This window comes from Eucalyptus grandis, chromosome 8, assembly GCF_016545825.1.
Source record: "Eucalyptus grandis isolate ANBG69807.140 chromosome 8, ASM1654582v1, whole genome shotgun sequence".
NCBI lineage: Eukaryota > Viridiplantae > Streptophyta > Magnoliopsida > Myrtales > Myrtaceae > Eucalyptus > Eucalyptus grandis.
In genome coordinates, this window is record NC_052619.1 from 4,737,820 (window position 1) to 4,757,284 (window position 19,465).

General features: G+C 38.2%; 3 protein-coding genes across 3 annotated transcripts; all 3 read left to right on the forward strand.

Moving 5' to 3' along the window:
- Positions 1–5,062: 5,062 nt before the first annotated feature.
- Positions 5,063–6,756, forward strand: LOC104428682 (phloretin 4'-O-glucosyltransferase). Its single transcript, XM_010041643.3, has one exon. It carries the CDS (start codon positions 5,128–5,130, stop codon positions 6,508–6,510), a length of 1,383 nt encoding a protein of 460 aa, XP_010039945.1. The 5' UTR covers positions 5,063–5,127; the 3' UTR covers positions 6,511–6,756.
- A 1,253-nt stretch (positions 6,757–8,009) lies between these two features.
- LOC104428683 (26S proteasome regulatory subunit 6A homolog) lies at positions 8,010–12,113 on the forward strand. Its single transcript, XM_010041644.3, has 10 exons — positions 8,010–8,280; positions 8,478–8,594; positions 9,024–9,131; positions 9,775–9,966; positions 10,046–10,237; positions 10,512–10,630; positions 10,908–10,995; positions 11,150–11,269; positions 11,460–11,600; positions 11,706–12,113. Exons 1-10 carry the CDS (start codon positions 8,164–8,166, stop codon positions 11,781–11,783), a joined length of 1,272 nt encoding a protein of 423 aa, XP_010039946.1. The 5' UTR covers positions 8,010–8,163; the 3' UTR covers positions 11,784–12,113.
- Positions 12,114–16,354: 4,241 nt separating this feature from the next.
- LOC104428699 (probable indole-3-pyruvate monooxygenase YUCCA10) lies at positions 16,355–18,705 on the forward strand. The gene is made up of 4 exons (XM_010041660.2): positions 16,355–16,966; positions 17,493–17,726; positions 17,862–17,984; positions 18,511–18,705. Exons 1-4 carry the CDS (start codon positions 16,355–16,357, stop codon positions 18,703–18,705), a joined length of 1,164 nt encoding a protein of 387 aa, XP_010039962.2.
- Positions 18,706–19,465: the final 760 nt, after the last annotated feature.

A 19,465-nucleotide genomic window follows, 5' to 3' on the forward strand; every position in this document is an offset into this window, starting at 1 on the left:
AAATTTCAATGTAGTACTTCTGATTTATTTTTGCCAGAATTTGCTAGCAAGGTAGTCCAATTATCGCCAGCCATTGTACAATGCATACCACTACATTAGTGAGCGAAAATTTGCCGAAGGACTTATATTGGAATTTTCTACAAAGATTTAGGATTAATTGACAAAATTGAAAAATTTAGGATTGAATTAGCATCCATACAATAGATATATGACTAATTAAGTAATTTCCCCATATTTTTTATTTTAACCCAATCCCTTCGCTTTGTTGAAGAGATAAAAAGGTATTGCGTTGCTATCTAACAAAAGGCTATTGGGATTTAAAAATACTGTAATAAAAAAGGAAAACCAAATCTAGTCTGCATGAGGCCGTCGCTTGAGGAAGGCCAACCTCAGTGAGGGCTCCCTTCACTAAGCAACGCTCGAGTGAAGATGATGCCCTACAAGGGGAGCCCTCACTAGGGCTCGCCCTAGCCCAAGTAAGGCCCAACAAGAGTTGGCTTCACTAAGCCAAATCTAGCAAGGCCCGTGAAGGGAGCCCTAACCTTAGCCAAACAAGCGAGGTTGACCCTCACCGAGGCTCGGCCTTGCTTTGTGGCCAAGCGAGGTTAGTCCCCTTGGCCATCAATTGTGGCTAGTGGCCGATCACCGGCAAAGGGAAGAAAAAGGAATAAAAGAAAAATATATATTAAAAAATCAAAAAATTATTAAAAATTATTTACGTCGGCACCCAACGGTGCCACGTAAGTCAACCAGCATACAGATTAACAATATCTAGACAAAATTAGATGGAAATACTGAATTAGTACCGAGTTAAAAGATTTAGGACTAAATTGACACCATTAAATTATTTAGGATAAATTAGCACAATTATAATGAGTTTTATGACTCTTAGAAGTCTTTTCTCGAATGCTCTAAGAAAAGGGTTTCTAAAGCCAAAATATGAACAACTTATCATATTTATCATCCATCAAACATGTATCCTCATTCTCTTTATTATCAACAACTTTGCTTTGCTTTTAAGTCAAATAAATTTCATTTTTAGTCCACATTAAAACTCGCAATGTTAGAAATGATTCTTAGTATGCCAGACATCCCAAGTGCTAAAACTTGGCTTAAGTGGATACTTAGTCTGCGTTTGATAACCATTCTATTCCCGAGAATAATTTTTGCTCGGAAATGATTCTCTATTATTCTATTCCCGATAATAATTTCTAAGTATATGAAAGTGTTTAGTAACTATCCAAAAATTTTATTCCCAAAATAGAAATGCATTTGATAGGACTCTTAAATTTTTTTTGTTTCTTTTAATTTTCTAATACTATATTATATTTTTCTTAATTTTTCTTTTTTTTTCTTTTTTTCTTTTTCCTTTTCTCTTCTTCTACCTCCTTCTTTGTGGCCAATTGTTAGCAACTAGCTGGGTGAGGTTCAGCGAACTCGCTGAAGGCTTGCCTGGCCACCGTGAGCCTCAACCTCACCAAATTCGAGCGAAGCTCACTTGGCCACCAACAAGGCCAAAGCCGGGGCTCACGGTGGTTGGGTGAGGCTCCAACAAGCTTGCCGGACTCGCAAGCTTGCCGGACCTCGCCCTAGCCTAACAAGGCTCCAACAAGCTCATCGGACATTGTCCAACTAGTCATTGGTGACTGTTGATGACGATGGTAGTGGTCAACAATGGTCAGTGATTAGTGGGAGGAAAAAGAAGAGAGAGAAGAAAAACGAAGAAAAAAAAGAAAATAGGTTGGACTCGATTTTGGAATTAATCTCAGGAGCAAAGAACCAGTTTCTTTTTACTTCTTAACCTTATTCTAAATTTATTCATGGGAATAAAAAATTTACCAACTGGATTTTTTTATTTTTTTTGGGTTCCTTGGAACAAAAAAATAGAATCAATCACTATTGGGCAAGTTAACAAACAAACCCTTAAGTGCCAAAACTTTTAAAAGGTACACTTAAGTGCCAAAATCAAATAAGAAAGAGACACTTAAGGCCTATTTGGTAACATTTCTATTTCGATAAATAATTTCTTTTCATAACTATTTTTTATTTCTTTCTTTTCCCTAGAACAAATTCTAAGTAAAAGAACACATTTGATAACTATACATAATTTCTATTCCCAACCGACCCTCACCCCACCATTGCCAACCCTATCTAGACTCCACTATAGTTAGTGGTGGCCCTTGGCCCAAGTGCGCAAGGGCCTAAAGGCCTCGTTGACAGTAGGCTAGGGTCGCCAACCACTAACCAAGGCCTCGGTGACCCTAGTCGACCCTCACCCTACCATCACCAGCCCTTTCTAAATGCGAGAAGGGCCGTGGAGGCCCTCATTAAAATGCTGCCCCCTCCCCCTTTTATTACCTTAGTCTTTTAATTTAATTTAATTGATATCTATATTTAAAATCAATTTTTGGGGCAAAATGACGTCATTTTGCATATTACTTGCTGAATAGAAAACTCCAAAAAGCCACAAAACCACATTTATTCTTAAAATAAGCCATTTCAAATTTTCAACTATCCTTGCCAAAATTGGCACTTGAAGACATGTATGATAATCTAATTTTATTTTTCTATTTCTAGAACAAATTTTTATTTTTGAAATAAGTTTGTAACAAAAATAAAAAATCAAAATTTTTAGCTTTTATTTTTCTAAAACAAAAGTGAAAAATGAAAAACTCTTATCACCACCCACTCGCCACCCACTCACCGCCTATCACTGGACGCCCCCACCAATCACCTCGTTTGCCAGGCCTCCTCCTACCGCCACTTGGGAGGGAGAAATGTATACTCCAAGAGCAAAAAAATTGTACCGTTATCAAACATATATTTTTGCTTCGAAATTCATACAGGGAGTAGAAGTAGAAAATCAAATTTTAGCCGAAAATTGAGTTTTAGAACAAAATGATTATCATTCGTACCCTAAAGGCTTATTTGATAATGTGCCAAACAATGTCTAATTCTATTCTTTTGTCTTTTAGAACAAAAAAAGAACATAGATCCGTTTAGTATCCTTTTTGTTCTTTGGAACTTATTTGTTATCGGGAATAAATTTGGAACGGAATTAAGAAGTAGAAAAAATTGATTATTTATTTCCGAGAGCAACTCAGAATCAAACTAGATCATGTTCTCTCTTTTCCTTTTCTCTTTTCTTTTCTTCTTTTCCTTTTTTTTTTTCTCTTCTTCTTCCTTTAGCTGGTTGCAAAAATATAATAAAATTATTTAAAAATACAATAAAATTATATAAAAAATTAATAAAAAATGAAAAGAAATTATGAAAAATATAATAAAATTGTAACATAAAATTATATTAAAACTATCACAAAATTACATAATTAAATTATATTAAAAATATGATAAAATTACATTAAAAATAATAAAATTGCATAATAAAATTATATTAAAAAATATGATAGAGTTATATAATAAAATTTAAATATATATGTAATAAAATTATATAATTTATTTATTTTAAAATTAAAAGAAATTTGAAGTCACAGAAAAATTCAAGGATCATATCAAACAAATTTTTATCACGGGAATAAAAATTTTAGGCGTTACAAACACATTTAAATATTCAGAAACTTGTCTATTGAACAAAATTAAAAATTATCATTTCTAAGTAGAAATTGTTTCCAAGAGCAAAATGGTTACTAAACATACCATAAGTGTCTCAATTATTATTATTATTATTTTTATAAAAAAAGTGGTACTTAAGGGCACCTTTTAGAATTTTTGACACTGAAGGGCACACATGACAACCATTATGTTTATGTTCCAGAAGTAATTTTCTATTCCAAACTCATTTCTATAATAGAAATCAGTTTGGTGATGCAATTTTATTTTTCTATTTCTGGATTAAATATATTTGGAACATAAATGTGCACTAAAATATTTATTTACGTCTATATTTTTGAAACATAAATAAGAAATAAAAACTCTTTTCATCACTTGTTCTCTCTACTAATGGGCCACCCACTCATCGCTACCGTCCACCGTCAATCACCGATCACCACTACCTATTGCCGATTGTCGCCTGCCAACCAATCGCCAGTTGCCACCCGTCGATCACTACCACATGGAATAGAGAAATTTTATGTCATAATCAAACGATATTCTATTTTGAGAATAAAATTTTTACATCATTATCAAACTCGTACTTTTGCTCAAAAACTCATCTAAAAATAAAAACAGAAAAATCTATTTATCTTCCATAAATCAATTTCTAGTTAGAATAGTTATCATTCACGTCACAAATGTTCACTCATATCAAGATTTTGGTATTTGCAGTGTACTTTAGCCATTAGAAACCCACTCAACTTCTCCACCGGAGTTCAACTTTGAATTTATGTCTCGACCACATGCTTAATAATGCATATGGAATCGGATTTCGATTCTGCCCCGACAAGTGTTATATTTTATTTAAGGGCAGTTACGGGTGACTTCTTGCAAGTAATGTTCTTGTCAGATACATATGTTAATATTATATTCATATATATGTAGGGGAGTTTGATTGGTCAATGAAAAACTGGATATGTACGGCGGACTGGTAGGTTTTGAAGCCCAACACCCCCGACGGTACCCGACTGAGCAAGGACAGAGAAAGCCAAAATGCGTTAAACCACTGCAGTCTGACCAAACAAGGAAACATGGGAGAGAGACGGAGAGAAAGAGAGACAATGAAGTTATAGGAAATTCATTTAGTTAACCCAAAGAAAAATATAATTTTATCACTAATTATGAAAATATTAGAAAAAGGGAGGCGACTCCGTCATTCATGACGTTTTGAATTATCTACGACTTATCCGAGATGAGAAGCGGTGAAGCGTATAGGATTATTATCGTTTTCGCTTCTTCTAACCCTGAGAATAATCAAAGTCAACCTCAACACCTTTGTGGAACAACATAGAGTTCGAAATCAAATTATAATTTATCATAAAAAAACATGCATATACGTAATTAAATTGAACAGCTGCCTTCTCTTTTTCGTCATCATCTACGCAAGCCCCTCAAATCCCAGTAAGGTATATATGTATATAAAAGGAACAATGAACGCTCTATTCCTGCACCAACAACACAAAAAAGAAAGAGAGAGAGGAAAAGAAAAAGAAGTTACAGCATCAACCCCAAACCATGGCTCCCGTCAATTACCTTGTAGTAGCATTCCCATCCCAAGGCCTCATCAACCCGGCCCTCCAATTCGCCAAGCGTCTTCTACACACCGGCGCGCACGTCACCTTCGCCACTGCAGGGTCGGCTTACCGCCGCATGGCCAAGTCCAACCCACCCGAAGGTTTGTTCTTTGCCTCCTTCTCTGATGGCTCCGATGAGGGGCTTATGCCCGGGATTGACATCGAAAAGTACATGGCCGATGTCGAGCGGCTTGGTTCGGAAACTCTAAGAGACCTTGTCATTACCAGCCTTAACAGAGGCCGCACATTTGCATGCATATTTTATACCACAATCGTTCCTTGGGTTGCTCAGGTGGCTCATTCTCTCGAAATCCCCTCAACCCTCATTTGGGCTCAACCTGCCACTCTTCTTGATATATATTACTATTACTTCAATGGTTATGGCGACATTATCAAAAACCTAGGCAATGGCGATCCTTCAGCATCGCTCCAGTTACCAGGATTACCGCCGCTAACTCCTCGAGACGTGCCCTCATTTTTCACAGCAAAAAATCAGTATGCTTTTTCTCTACCGCTTATGCGAGTGCAATTTGAAGTATTCAAGGAAGAGAAGAATCCAAGGGTACTCGTGAACACTTTCGATGCACTAGAACCAGGGCCATTAAAAGCCATTGGCAATGTCACCATGCTTGGGATCGGCCCGCTAATTCCTTCCGCATTCTTGGATGGACAAGATCCCTTGGACAAATCCTTCGGAGGTGATCTCTTCCAGAGTTCGAAAGACTACATCCAATGGCTAGACACCAAGCCCGAAGGTTCAGTGATCTATGTATCATTCGGAAGCATCTCCGTGCTATCCAATGCACAAAAAGAGGAGATGGCACGCGGGTTGCTAGGCACCGGCCGTCCATTCTTGTGGGTGATTAGGAAGGACAAAGAAGAGGAAGGAGAGGGAGAAGAAGATCAGTTGAGCTGTATGGAGGAATTGAAGCAAAAGGGAATGATAGTGTCATGGTGCTCTCAAGTGGAGGTGCTGTCCCATGCTTCAGTAGGGTGTTTTGTGACTCATTGCGGTTGGAACTCAACCTTTGAGAGCTTGGCTTGTGGTGTTCCAATGGTGGCGTTCCCCCAATGGACTGACCAGCAAACTAATGCCATGCTCGTCGAGAATGAATGGAAGGTTGGGGTGAGGGTGAACACCAATGAGGGAGGCATAGTGGAAGGAGATGAGTTCAAGAGATGCTTGGAATTGGTGGTGGGAAATGGAGAGGAGGGAGAGGAAATAAGGAGGAATGCCAAGAAGTGGAAGGGATTGGCAAGAGAAGCTGCCAAAGAAGGTGGGTCATCGGATAGGAATCTCAAGGCATTCTTGGAGAAGATTTAATGGGAAGCAAATGGTCACTAAACTGCTAGTACTTTACCTGTTATTCATTTGCTTCTGTATTTGCATTTGGTTTGATAATTGTAACATGCCATGTATAACAACAATGAGATATGTTGTAATAATACTAGTTGTCTATTCATTTTGGACCTTGATATAGCTGGCATGCTCGCTCACACCTTGCGAATGTGTTGTAGAAGTCAAAATGCCGGCTGATTTAGTCTCTATTTTAAGAGCAACTATTACTTATAACCAGTGCATTCGGCCCTTTGGGGTTTTGGACTTGGGCCGCCCGGAACGGGCTTGACCCAAGCCAGCCTAATTTCTCTTTGGAAATTCCCTTGGAGGGAACAAGCAAGAGATGTTCACCTCAAGTTTCGTGGTAAGACTTCGGCATCCAAGAACATTTTGCCTTGTAGTCTAGCCGAAAAAGTATTGTCGAATGGGAATAAAAAATGAAAAGCCATAATTTGTTTGATGGAGTGACTAAATTGCGATCTCGATTAAGTCTAATTGTCACAAAGGAAGGCGGGAATATCCATGAATTCAAGAGCTTGCACTCATAAAGGTTACGTAATTTGAGATATTCTTCAACATAGAAGTCTAAATCATAGATGACGTGGGTTTCAACTTTTACCCAAAGCACAAGAAGTAATTGATTGACCAGCATCACAAATAGACTTTACGGTTTCTAGATAGGGAGGTGCTTTCAACATAATCACATTTAATTATGCGATTGACAGTATAGTTAATTAGGATGGTAGATAAATTATTAAATAATTGATATATCAAATATTACATCTAGATGATGTATTGGGTGTATTATACTCATGACTTGTTCTGAGTGATACTCATTGTCACCGTGCTTTTATATTAATATTATCAGGTAATTACTTGAACCCATTCTGAACCTTGATAACAATATATAATAGTCTCCAAATTTTGATAAGTGGTAAATTACTTTCCTAAACTGTGACACCATCACACGATAGCACCAACTTTGGAAAGTCGAATATCATCTTTTGAAATTTTGAACTTTTTCTTTTGTTTTGTCTTTGCCACTAATTTTTTCCGTCTCCATAACAAATTAAACAAACCCGGAAAGAAACTTACTCATTTTGTTTTACCAAAATACCCTTACTACATAGCTCATGAAGTTAAAAGAAGGGAGACAGTGCTACTGGGCATCGAAGGGCGGTGTGACCCCGAATAGCGTAAGCAAAAGGGAGTCTCCGGTGGTTTCTCAGTTACCAAAAAAAAAAAATATTTAGGCTGCGTTTGGTAGCCTGGTAAAATTTAGGCTGCGTTTGCAATAAAAACCAAAGTTTAAGCGATGATTCGTAACTTTCCAAAAAAAGCTCAGGGAAATAATTCGTAATATTTCAAAGTCCAGGGGCTGTTGTGAATGTTTGGGCCTTCGTGGGCCTTACGGCCCAAATATAAGCCCGCATTGCTTCAACCCGAGCCCTCCCAACTTCGTCTTCAACCAAGCGACGCGACCATCACTTTTCTTCTGCAGCAATCCACTGAGATCTCTCTCTCTCTCTCTCTCTCTCTCTATATCTGCGTGTGAAGTTCCGACCTTCGTTCGGGAACCAGGGCGATCGGCTTCTTCCTGAACTTCTTCGAGGGTTTCAAGACAGTGCGGATCGCGGGATGGCGACGGCTATGGTGGAAGACTCCAACTTCGAGGACGACCAGCTGGCTTCCATGACCACTGACGACATCGTCAGGGCCTCTCGCCTCCTCGACAACGAGATTCGCATCCTCAAGGTCTGTCCCTCTCTCTGTGTATGGACGTCGATGGCTTCGATTGGATTGCTAGGGCTCGTGGCGCGGGTTTACTTGTGGTTGGGGGCTTCTGTGCTTCGGCTCGTGCACGAGGGTTTCTTTTGAATCTTAATTTGAGGTCCGTGCGTCGATGGGGGTTTTGACGGGATTTCGTTTGTTTTTCTGTTTTGTGATGGCAGGAGGAGCTGCAGAGGACGAATCTGGAGCTGGAGTCGTATAAGGAGAAGATAAAGGAGAATCAAGAGAAGATTAAGCTCAACAAGCAACTCCCTTACTTGGTCGGCAATATTGTTGAGGTATTGTTTGAAATTGATTTCGTTGTGAACTGGCTCCGAATGGAGGAGGGCTTTCGTTCTACCTGCGGTTTGGGGACCGCCCTGCTTAAGGTCTGTTGAAAATGCGGGGTGTGGTTGAAATTGGTTGGATTGTAAACTGGCCCCAAAAGGAGGGCTTTTGTTCTACCCCTGATTTGGGGTCCGTCCCTGATGAAAGTCTGTTGAAAATGCGGGGTGTGGCGAGCTAAATCTTATTTGGGCGGCTGAGATTTATTTCTTCCTAGAGTATTTAGCTTTAGTGTGTTTTCTTGGCTGATGAGTGATTGTAACGTGTTGCTTGTATAGGGAGATGTAGATTGTCTGAGTAATATATGTTCCTAAAGCTTCTGGTGCTTTTGTCTTCCTCCTTGCTTTGAATTGTCCTCTAATTGGAATTTGTTGAGTTTCAAGATTCTGGAGATGAACCCTGAGGATGAGGCTGAGGAAGATGGTGCTAATATTGATCTGGACTCGCAAAGGAAGGGCAAGTGTGTTGTCCTGAAGACATCGACACGGCAGGTACAGCATTTTCACAAAGACACAAATTCACACGGGGTTCCCTTGCAGCACCAGTAGTTTACCTGTCCGTCTAAACTAGATATCAGACCGTGTTTACAGCATGCTATCTAGGTTTCCTTTTTTTGGACTATATTTGTTTCATCAAAGATATCTAAGGACATTGGCATAATACAGAGAAGAGATGTGTACTTTTATTGATCTCTTTCTGGTTCTCGTTACTATAATTGTGAGTGGTGCATTATCTTTGACCTATATGCTGTGCAAGATCATGCAATTGGGATGATGGGTTAAGCTGTGTAATTTACATGTATTTAAAAAGTGGGTGGAGAAAAACTGTGTAGTTGTAAGTTTTATTTTTGTTGAATTTGCTGGTAATATCTTTTGATGTAGATTCTTCATGTGCTAGTGCCTTTTCTTATAGTGCAAGAGCTTTGAAGCTCTCAAAATTGGCATGCGGGGGGATCCTCATGCAATCAGACATGTTATCTGAGGGCGGTGTAGTTGTAGGCTTGCTTACTCCAAGCCATATATCTTAGCTTTGGGATTTTTAAAAACATTTTATCATTCTCAAGGACTTTAAGGCACTTAAATTTCAGTAGTCAAGAAAACTGAAAGAAGCTTCGTATTTTTGTCTACAATGCAGACAATCTTTCTTCCTGTTGTCGGTCTTGTTGACCCAGACAAGTTAAAACCTGGTGATTTAGTTGGTGTAAACAAAGATAGTTATCTGATCTTGGATACTCTACCATCTGAATATGATTCCCGTGTGAAAGCTATGGAGGTAGATGAAAAACCAACAGAAGATTACAGTGACATTGGAGGACTAGAGAAACAGGTACATTGCTAGACTTTTGATTAACCCTGCACACACTACTTAAGTAGATGATTAAATGACAATGTTGTTGTTAACACAGATCCAAGAACTAGTGGAGGCTATTGTTCTGCCAATGACACACAAAGAACGATTTCAGAAGTTGGGAATTCGTCCTCCTAAGGGAGTACTGTTATATGGACCTCCTGGGACTGGAAAAACTTTAATGGCACGTGCTTGCGCAGCGCAGACGAATGCCACTTTTTTGAAGCTGGCTGGCCCTCAGCTTGTCCAGGTATATATGTGCTTTTATATTATTGTGTTGGTGCTAACCATTGATTAGCGGATGTTCAACCTGGAAGATGCTGCCTTTTGCTTCCACTGCGAATTGTCGCTACTGCTTAATAGTTGCTTTCTTTCTTGATATTGTGTCAGATTATTCTATCTCGAAGAAATACAATATAGTTACTCTTCCTGGATATTAGGTTTTATGACTTTGAAATACACTGCAGTTATCGAATTATACTTAGTTGGAAGCCATATACTTATTGGACTCCACATTTGTGCAGATGTTTATTGGAGATGGAGCAAAACTTGTGCGTGATGCTTTCCAGCTTGCAAAAGAAAAATCTCCCTGCATTATCTTCATTGATGAAATTGACGCTATTGGCACAAAACGTTTCGATAGGTATGCTAGTTACTTTCCTTAGCATGATGAATAAAGTGGATTATGAAGTCCAACTAAACTTTGGTTATGTTAATTATGAGTGTATAACGAAGAGAATAGATACGGATACATTTGAAACGAGAAAATAATCCGCAAAGTGAATGGCTAATAGGTTGCTAAGAATCAGTTAATAATAATATAACCATCTACTCTATTCATCATCCTGTAATTGGTTTGTAAAACTGTGGTTTGTTTCAAACAATTTGTTTACAGTGGATTGTTCTCTTGCTGTTTGCAGTGAAGTAAGTGGAGATAGAGAGGTCCAGCGCACAATGTTGGAGTTGCTTAATCAACTTGATGGCTTTAGTAGTGATGATCGAATTAAGGTGCCAGTTTCTCTCTATAGACTTTGGTTTAATTTCACTCCTTTGTACCTCAATGGGCAGTGCCAATGGAGCTTTAAGATATATGGAATGAGTGGATTCTATCAATGAAATGACTATGGTCAACTTGAGTTTTGGCTGATTTATGACTTTGCAGGTTATTGCTGCAACAAATCGAGCTGATATATTGGATCCTGCACTTATGCGTTCTGGTCGATTGGATCGTAAAATTGAGTTCCCTCATCCTACTGAAGAAGCCAGAGCTCGTATTTTACAGGTATGTTTAAAATGATATATAGAGTTTGAAGGAAATTGCTTATGAATAAAATTCCTTTTTCTACCGGAAAAAGGGTCTGAAGTAAATGCTGACAGAAGAGTTAATACTGCTTTCACTGTTGTAGAATTGATATTCTTCTACAGCTTGTTGGAATTTAATTAGATGTTCATTATTTGTGTTGTGACTGTAGATTCATTCAAGGAAGATGAATGTTCACCCAGATGTTAATTTTGAAGAGCTAGCCAGATCGACAGATGATTTTAATGGTGCTCAGCTAAAAGCAGTTTGTGTGGAGGCTGGCATGCTTGCTCTTCGCCGAGATGCTACAGAAGTAATTAATCGCTTTCCTTCTCTTGCCAATCTTTTGTCAATTGGACACAAGCTGTGTTGCTAGGTTCCAGAGGCAAGTTTCTGATTTGCTGTTGGTGTCTGTCAGGTTACCCACGAGGACTTTAATGAAGGCATCATACAGGTCCAAGCGAAGAAGAAAGCAAGCCTGAATTACTACGCTTAGGGCCACAGTCAACATGTCTGGATCTTCACCCTTCGTGCTGTGGCTTTTTAGTGGATGAATAGAAAAGAAATCAGCCGTTTTTTACAAGTACTGTTGGTCCTCTTGCGGCGCTCGATGAAGTAGATTATTCGCTTAACTGGTGCGACATTCTTGAACAAAGGCATGGGTGGATGAACTTACTAAAGATTCTGCCGTTTACGGCAGGACCAAGTTCTTAAGCAGTCTTGTGTAATTTCTGCTTCATGTGATCCCGAGGCCACTTGATAATGGACAAAGCTTCTCTTTCAATCACATGAGGTTTAGTGTGCAATCAGAATGTTTGCTTGAATCTTTGCCTGGGATGTGTGAACTTCTTGCATGCTCTCTGTTTGGATGGATCTCTAGGTGGAATCGACCTGATTTTGAGGACTCATGGTGCTTGTGGTTAAAAAAGAAAACCGGGATTGACACTTGTTGATGCTAGTGCTGAATTGATACATGTCTCTGCTCATCTCAAGGTAATTTCATTCCGTGCGCTGGGTTTGTTTGGTGGCCTTGACTCAGTCGGGTCAAGTAATTCTGCTCGACTTGGTCGAGCCGAGTAATTCCCCTAAGGTGAGATACCCGAAATTTGAAACGTCGGGATGATCTCAGTGTACCACGGATCCCATGATTTGGCCCATACACCCAATGTGCTTTTATTGAATCAGATCCCTGTTTGGGCAAATAGCAGACATGTTGCGAAGGCGTTCTCTACAAAAATAAGGCGTTCTCTACAAAAACACCATTGTCTCCACTCAACTTCAACAAAGAGCATTTTATACCAGCACGAATTAAAATTCGATATTTTTGGGCAGTTAATGTAACAAATTGATTTTGTTTTTTTGGTGGAATATACTCCCTCATCTTTGATATCTTAGTTAATATTTTTCTATAAAAAAATCGTTCAACTCCATTTTGATTTGGCAAGGGCGTGGTGCGTGTTTAAAAAAAAACAAGTTATTTATGACTAGAAAACGTTTAGAACAAGGCCTGAAAAGGTAAGACGGTGCAATAAATAACCGGAACGGCACTGATTGCGAAAATCAGGGTAAATGACGTCATAAGAGGGTAACAAACTAACCATTTAATTTTGCTGATTTGGAGGCTTGCGTGGAAAGACTTTGTCCGGGTTGGGGATGGCCATTCCGAAGGATTTGGCAATGGGACATAACGTCGAGCAAATTTGGAAAAAATCTCGACAAGAAATTTTCATATATTGAAAAAAATTATCTATTTTTTCCTAAAAGAAAATGAAACAATGAGAAGGAAATGTACCCGAAACTTGCAAATTTTTTGAACACTTTGATTGACTACTTAAATGTAAAACTCGGTTCTATTATATTGTACTCATGAAAAACACCTTCCCCAATTAGAAATACAACAAGTCAAATTAGTAACAAAGCATGTATTTTAACCTAATTTGATGAGATTTTAAAGTATTACATAACAAGTAGAAAAATTTGAAAATTGGCTTGCATTATGAAAAGAATGTGATTGTGTATGAAAAGAGCAAAATATTTAGTTTTTGATTGGTTACAAGATGATCATAGTTTTGATTTTTGAGATGATTTCGATTGAAATGGTTACGGTAGAGTTTATGTACACTTTAATTTATATAAATTAAGACTGCAAGTTTTGATTTTGACTATTGTATTCATTTAACAAAAATGATGAATATTTATTGCAAATGTGAAAAATGTTTGCATTGGAGATGTACTTAATAGAAATCCTACACCTGTTATCTTGTAATAAAAATGTTTAGACTGTTCTATTTCCTCCCGGCAGCCATGCTACTACTGCCGTGAGCACTACCACCTCCACCAGACTCGGGCCGCGCCGCCAGCACCATCACCGCCCGTTTGGACTTGCTCACGACCCCGGACTCCACACGGTAGCTGTCTCTCCCCTCTTTCTTTCTCTAGGTACAGACCTCAGAGCTAAGCACGCGGCCTCAAATCTCTCTGAGGTCCTAAAGCTCATATGAGAGGTTGTATGACCTCAACTCCGTTAGAGTGAACGATAAAAGGAGGTGGCGATGGGGAGCCGAAGGTGGTGTTGCAGTCGAGATCGGGAAGCGATGAAGCGGTGGTGGTGGGTTTTGGCAGCAGCAACAGTCGACCTCCAATGGAGGTTGGAGACAAAAACCTGGTGCAGGGCCACCAAGGTGGCACCGAGCATGAGTACGGGGACTGCACCAGCAGGTGTGGTCGACGGCGACATCAAGCTTGAGCCACCGTGGGAATGGTGAATCACGAGCTGGCAAGCTGCAAGCACGAAGAAGAGGAGGAAAGAAGAAGACGAAGAAAAGAGAAGAAAGAAAAATGTTACTTGACTATATTAATTTGAATTGGCAATTTTATCCGATCTTTTCGCACAAGTTCGAGCACTTCATTTAACGGGGCAAAAAAAAAAAGAAAAGTCAAGAGATACTTGATTGTAAAATGGCCACTCATTAATGAAAAACAAATAAGCGGAATTTTGGTAAGACCTTGAAATAACAAAACCAGCAAAAACACCAGGTCACAATTGAGGTCTCGGAAGAATTATCTCCTTGTAGCATTGCCTAAAAGCTCATATTGAGTAAGAATCAGATAAAAACTCATGTTTCCCTGAATGCAAAGTCCAAATGCTTTTGTCTAATTAGCTAAACTCTTGAATAATCAGCAAAGTCGAAATTCTCTTGTCATGTATATATCAAAATAAAAGCAAAAACATTACCATAAAATGGTTCTCCAAGCTCTGCTACTTCTGTTTTCATATTCTAATGTGATTTCAGAGTATTTAAGAATTGTTCCAAGCAACTACATGGTAGGTTTCACAGCAAGGCATATACCTTATCTATCCTGGAACCTACACACCCCTACCTTTGAAGACATGATAGGGAAGATTTAAAGAAAAAAATTCTTTCACAAAAAGAACCTTGATTCAGAATACCCTAATATGAAGTGATATAAGTAGTGCATGTAACAGCTTTTACGAGCTAATAGTATACAAATAGAAAAAGGCAACAGGCACGATAGAATGTTGCCAATAGATAGAAAATAACATCAGACATGATATAATACCGCCAATAGATAGAAAATAATGTCAAATGTAAAATTATATTGTCAAGATAATAGAGAGTTCTATATATTGTAAAAAAAAGTTGGATTTTCTTACGGTTTTAATGGGTATAATTAGATTGAATAGTTCATTTTGATAGACTTTCAAGTGTTTTTATGTCACACCGTGAAATAGTCGTTGGGGTCGTCTGCTCTTTTCCCTGTTAAAAAACTATATATATCCATCTTTAGATACCACGATTATTTATCATGTTTATCTCCTCAGAAGATATACGAAATTCCGCTGAAAAGTGTTCGGAGGATATGATTCCATGTACTAATTTTCATGATACCTCATCTTATTTAATCAAATATTCTCTGGTTGCCTTTGTCAAAGATAATAGCTAGTGTTACCCCTTTTGCATTGCAACCTTATTAAGCTAAGAGATGCGCAAATCACTTAGCTTCCTCCTAAAGTGGAAAGCTAGTCCAAAGCAAGAGGGCTTAAAGGTGTAGATTCCTCCTGAAGTGGTAACCATTATGATTTTATGGACAAAATTCTTTCATTTAATATGACACGGCATTGCCTGAAAAACAGATTTAAGCATTGTCGGAAATGGTGAGTTTTTTTTCATGTTAGCAGATACAATTCAATTCTCATAATGTAAAAGACGACAAAGATTCTCTTTTCAATAGCATTATTTCAAGCTAACTAACCATGCAAGTCATGACGGCAATGCGAATTTGATAATAAATTCTTTTTGCTCATGCATAAACATTTTAACTATATCAACATGGGGCATGATGCTTATGGGTTTCAAAAATTACATGATGACTACTAGGCTGAGCACCATGCAAGGCAAGATGGCAGCAAATTGAGAATAAGTTAGAGACCATGTACGGCGTTTATGTCCCTTGATATCACACAAGGATTGAGGCTTTTGTCCCTTGTTATCACACAGGATCATAATCTTAGTAATTGAGGTGATAGCGAGATGATATTTACTTCACTCGTTAGGGCCTCACCATTCCATTTTTTTACTCAAGTAGATGATGAGACATTCATCGTAGATTCTCAGAGGTGTTGCAGATGACTCATGACCTATTGCATGCATATCCACTGGTTCCCACTCTTGTAGTTTTGTTAACTTTTTATAGATACAAATATCTTATTTACTTATAATTAAGGGCATAATCTACATTATTTAACGAAGGAAAATGTTGGGACAAAAGTTAACAAGGTCAAACAAGTTAGACCCAGTTCTTTAACTGTCGCATTGCCTTTTTTGACATCTAACCCTGAATCTAGGGCTTGTGCATTGTTTCCAAATGTACACCATGTAGAGCACAACGTAAGTGATCACCAACGACATTTGGAAGGGAATGGCGTCAAGGAATCTCTTCTCCTTTCCACCATAAATAGGAAAAACAACAGAACACCCACCACACACTAAAATCTAGATTGCAAATCAGATAGAAATAGCTAGACAAGAGAAACCTAGACTTAATATGGAGGAGGTTGTGGTCCTGATAGTAGGAGCTGGCCCTGCAGGCCTAGCGGTCTCCAACTGTTTATCTCACCTCTCGATTCCAAACATAGTTCTGGAGAGAGAGGACTGCAGTGCCTCGCTATGGAGAAAGAGATCATACGATCGCTTGACCGTCCATCTTGCTAAGGAGTTCTGTTCACTGCCTTACATGCCCCATGCATCCTCGTCCTCCACCTTCATGCCCAGAAAATGCTTCATCGAGTACATTGACTCTTACATCTCGAGGTTCGGCATCGAGCCTCGGTACTGCCGTTCTGTCGAAGCGGCTTCGTATCTCGAGAACGAGGGGAAGTGGAAGGTCGAAGCCAGGAACACGTCGACCCAAGAGAAGGAGGTCTATGGGGCGCAGTTCTTGGTCGTTGCAACAGGCGAAAACAGCGAGGGTTTTATCCCCGAGTTGCCCGGGTTGGACGGTTTTGAGGGGAAGATCATCCATTCGAGTGAGTACAAATCCGGGAAAGATTATGAGAATAAAGAAGTTTTGGTGGTTGGCTGTGGAAATTCAGGGATGGAGATTAGCTATGATCTATCAAACTTTGGCGCTCGTACTTCCATTGTGATAAGGAACCCAGTATGACCTCCTTTCCATCTGCCTATTTTTCTGTTCTATCTTTTTTGCTTCATTTTTTCTCAGTACGTGATCACGTGCAATTTTTTTTTATTTAATTTTGCCCAGTCTTTTTTTACTTTTTACATGCCCTTGCATACAGTAGAAATGGCCGCTGTAATGTTTCCATCTTCCTATTGTTCTGTTCTCGATCTTTTTTGCTTCATTTTTTAGAATTACTTGATTATATTCATTTATTTATTTTGCCCAGTCTTTTTTTTCCTTTTAACATGCTCTTGCAAACAGTAGAAATGGCCTCTGTAATGTTTCCACTTGCATTTATAATGGTAAATGCATAGCTGGTTTACGGTGAACAACATCTTGTTATAATTAAAATGTCTCGTTTGTTGCTAAACTAATCATATATAGGTTAATCAAAAGAACAATTTCAATCACATAATAATTTGGTCCATCCCTCAACTTTTTGAGAGAAGGGGAGGGGAGTAAAAGGGACAACAATCTACTGATGTAATTGTGCAACTTGTTGCAGTTTCATGTGCTCAACAAGGAAATGATTTACATCGGAATGTTATTATCTAAATATGTCGCGATGACGATTGCTGATGTTGTGACGACATTTATTGGAAAGCTTTGGTATGGCGATTTGACTAAGTATGGGATACGTCGACCGACCAAAGGCCCATTTCAACTAAAAGTGGCCACTGGAAAAACTCCGGTGATTGACGTTGGCACGGTTAAGAAAATCCAAAGTGGAGATATTAAGGTAGAAGCTACATATAATAGTGATTATTTGTCCATGTTTATTTCTGTCAATCATGCAAAGCTCAAGTATTTACTAATCATTTATGTTTTAACATTAATAATCACGGTAGCCTTAATCTTTTTTGTCTTTCAATAGGTTCTTCCCGAAATAGTGAGGATTAATGGTAATGATGTGATGTTTGAGAACAGTGTCGTTAAGCGATTCGATGGGATTATCTTTGCAACAGGCTACATGAGCACTGCCAATTACTGGCTCAAGGTTGGTCCAAGCAACTAACATAGCACCACAATCCTAAGTTTATAAGGTTGAATACTATGTATAGATAAGTAGCTTTTCACGAAACTCAAAAGGCAGTAATAATGCCACTAATGAAGTATAGTATGTAAGTTAGAAAAATCCCTTCACTAAAAAAATTACGATCAGGCTTTTTTGCAGGCTACTCTCCTTTTCATTGAAGGAAAGCAAATCTATTTACATTATCAGCCTATTGATAACGATGTAGGATATGCTTGTAGATCCAAATACAAAAGGTTGATTAACAGTTATAATTTGTTCTGTACTATATAAGGTGTAACAACCTATTAAACACGTGTGATCGGTCGGTTTGTTGTTTATACGCTAGTATGTTTGATTATTGTGAGTGTCGATTCTAATTATTAACGTAGGTAAATGAGTATTAATTGTGATAATTTCTCTAGTACTGAATCTAGATAATGAAGTCATCATGTTGTTCGCTCTCTCATATTCTCTAACAGAAGAAACGCGTTTTGTCGAACGCGTGCAGGATTACAAATACATCATGAATAAAGATGGGATGCCGAAATACCCGTGGCCACATCACTGGAAGGGAGAGAACAACATTTATTGTGCCGGTTTCTCCAAGGAAGGATTGGCAGGGATCGCGAGGGACTCGGTGGCCATTGCCAATGATATTAATGAAATTCTAGATGGAATAGAGGGGAAGATTAAAGTCAATTGATCATCATCGCTCTCACTCTATCTCTATTTATCAGTATTGTGTGTAGGCATGTTTATATTTTGTAGTTTTGGTAACGTTACTATTATCGACTGGTTTGAAGTTTGAAATGTATAAGAGAGCGCATATGAATGTGGATGCAAGCTCCTCAACTCGCTGTGAGTTCTAGGGTTTCTATTATGATTAGGGGTGAAGGTCTCTCATGCATGCATGCTTTGTTACTATTATGTAATGGTGGATCAAGTTTTATTCAGCAATTTCCTATGGTGTCCAATGCTAGTCTAAGCTAATCTTTTGAGCTTCTTTAAGCTTCTCCTTGTGAAAGTTGATCTTTCTCATAATCTAGCTCTTTTATAATAGGATTTTTCTTTTTCTTTTTTTTTTTGGATAAACAATTTGATGCAGGAAGGGTTAATCGTTACAATGGGTACATGCAACTTTCAGTAGTAGTCATGGAAATTGAGAAATTATAATTAAGAAAACATATTACCTCAAATGCTAGTTTTAGTGACTCTTTGTATATTACCACTATCAAAGTCACAAAAGAATTTGGAAGATCATTTTGGTAATGGTTTATTTGGCCTTGAAAAGATCCTTTACTATAACTGATATTTTAAATTATTAATATTATCACTTATATATATATATATTCATAGTGTATATCTTTACTTTGTGAAATTTCAATCTGTTCACTAAACAAATGAATTATATGGAAATAGCAAAACCTAATAAATTATAAATCATATATTGTTATAATTAAAAA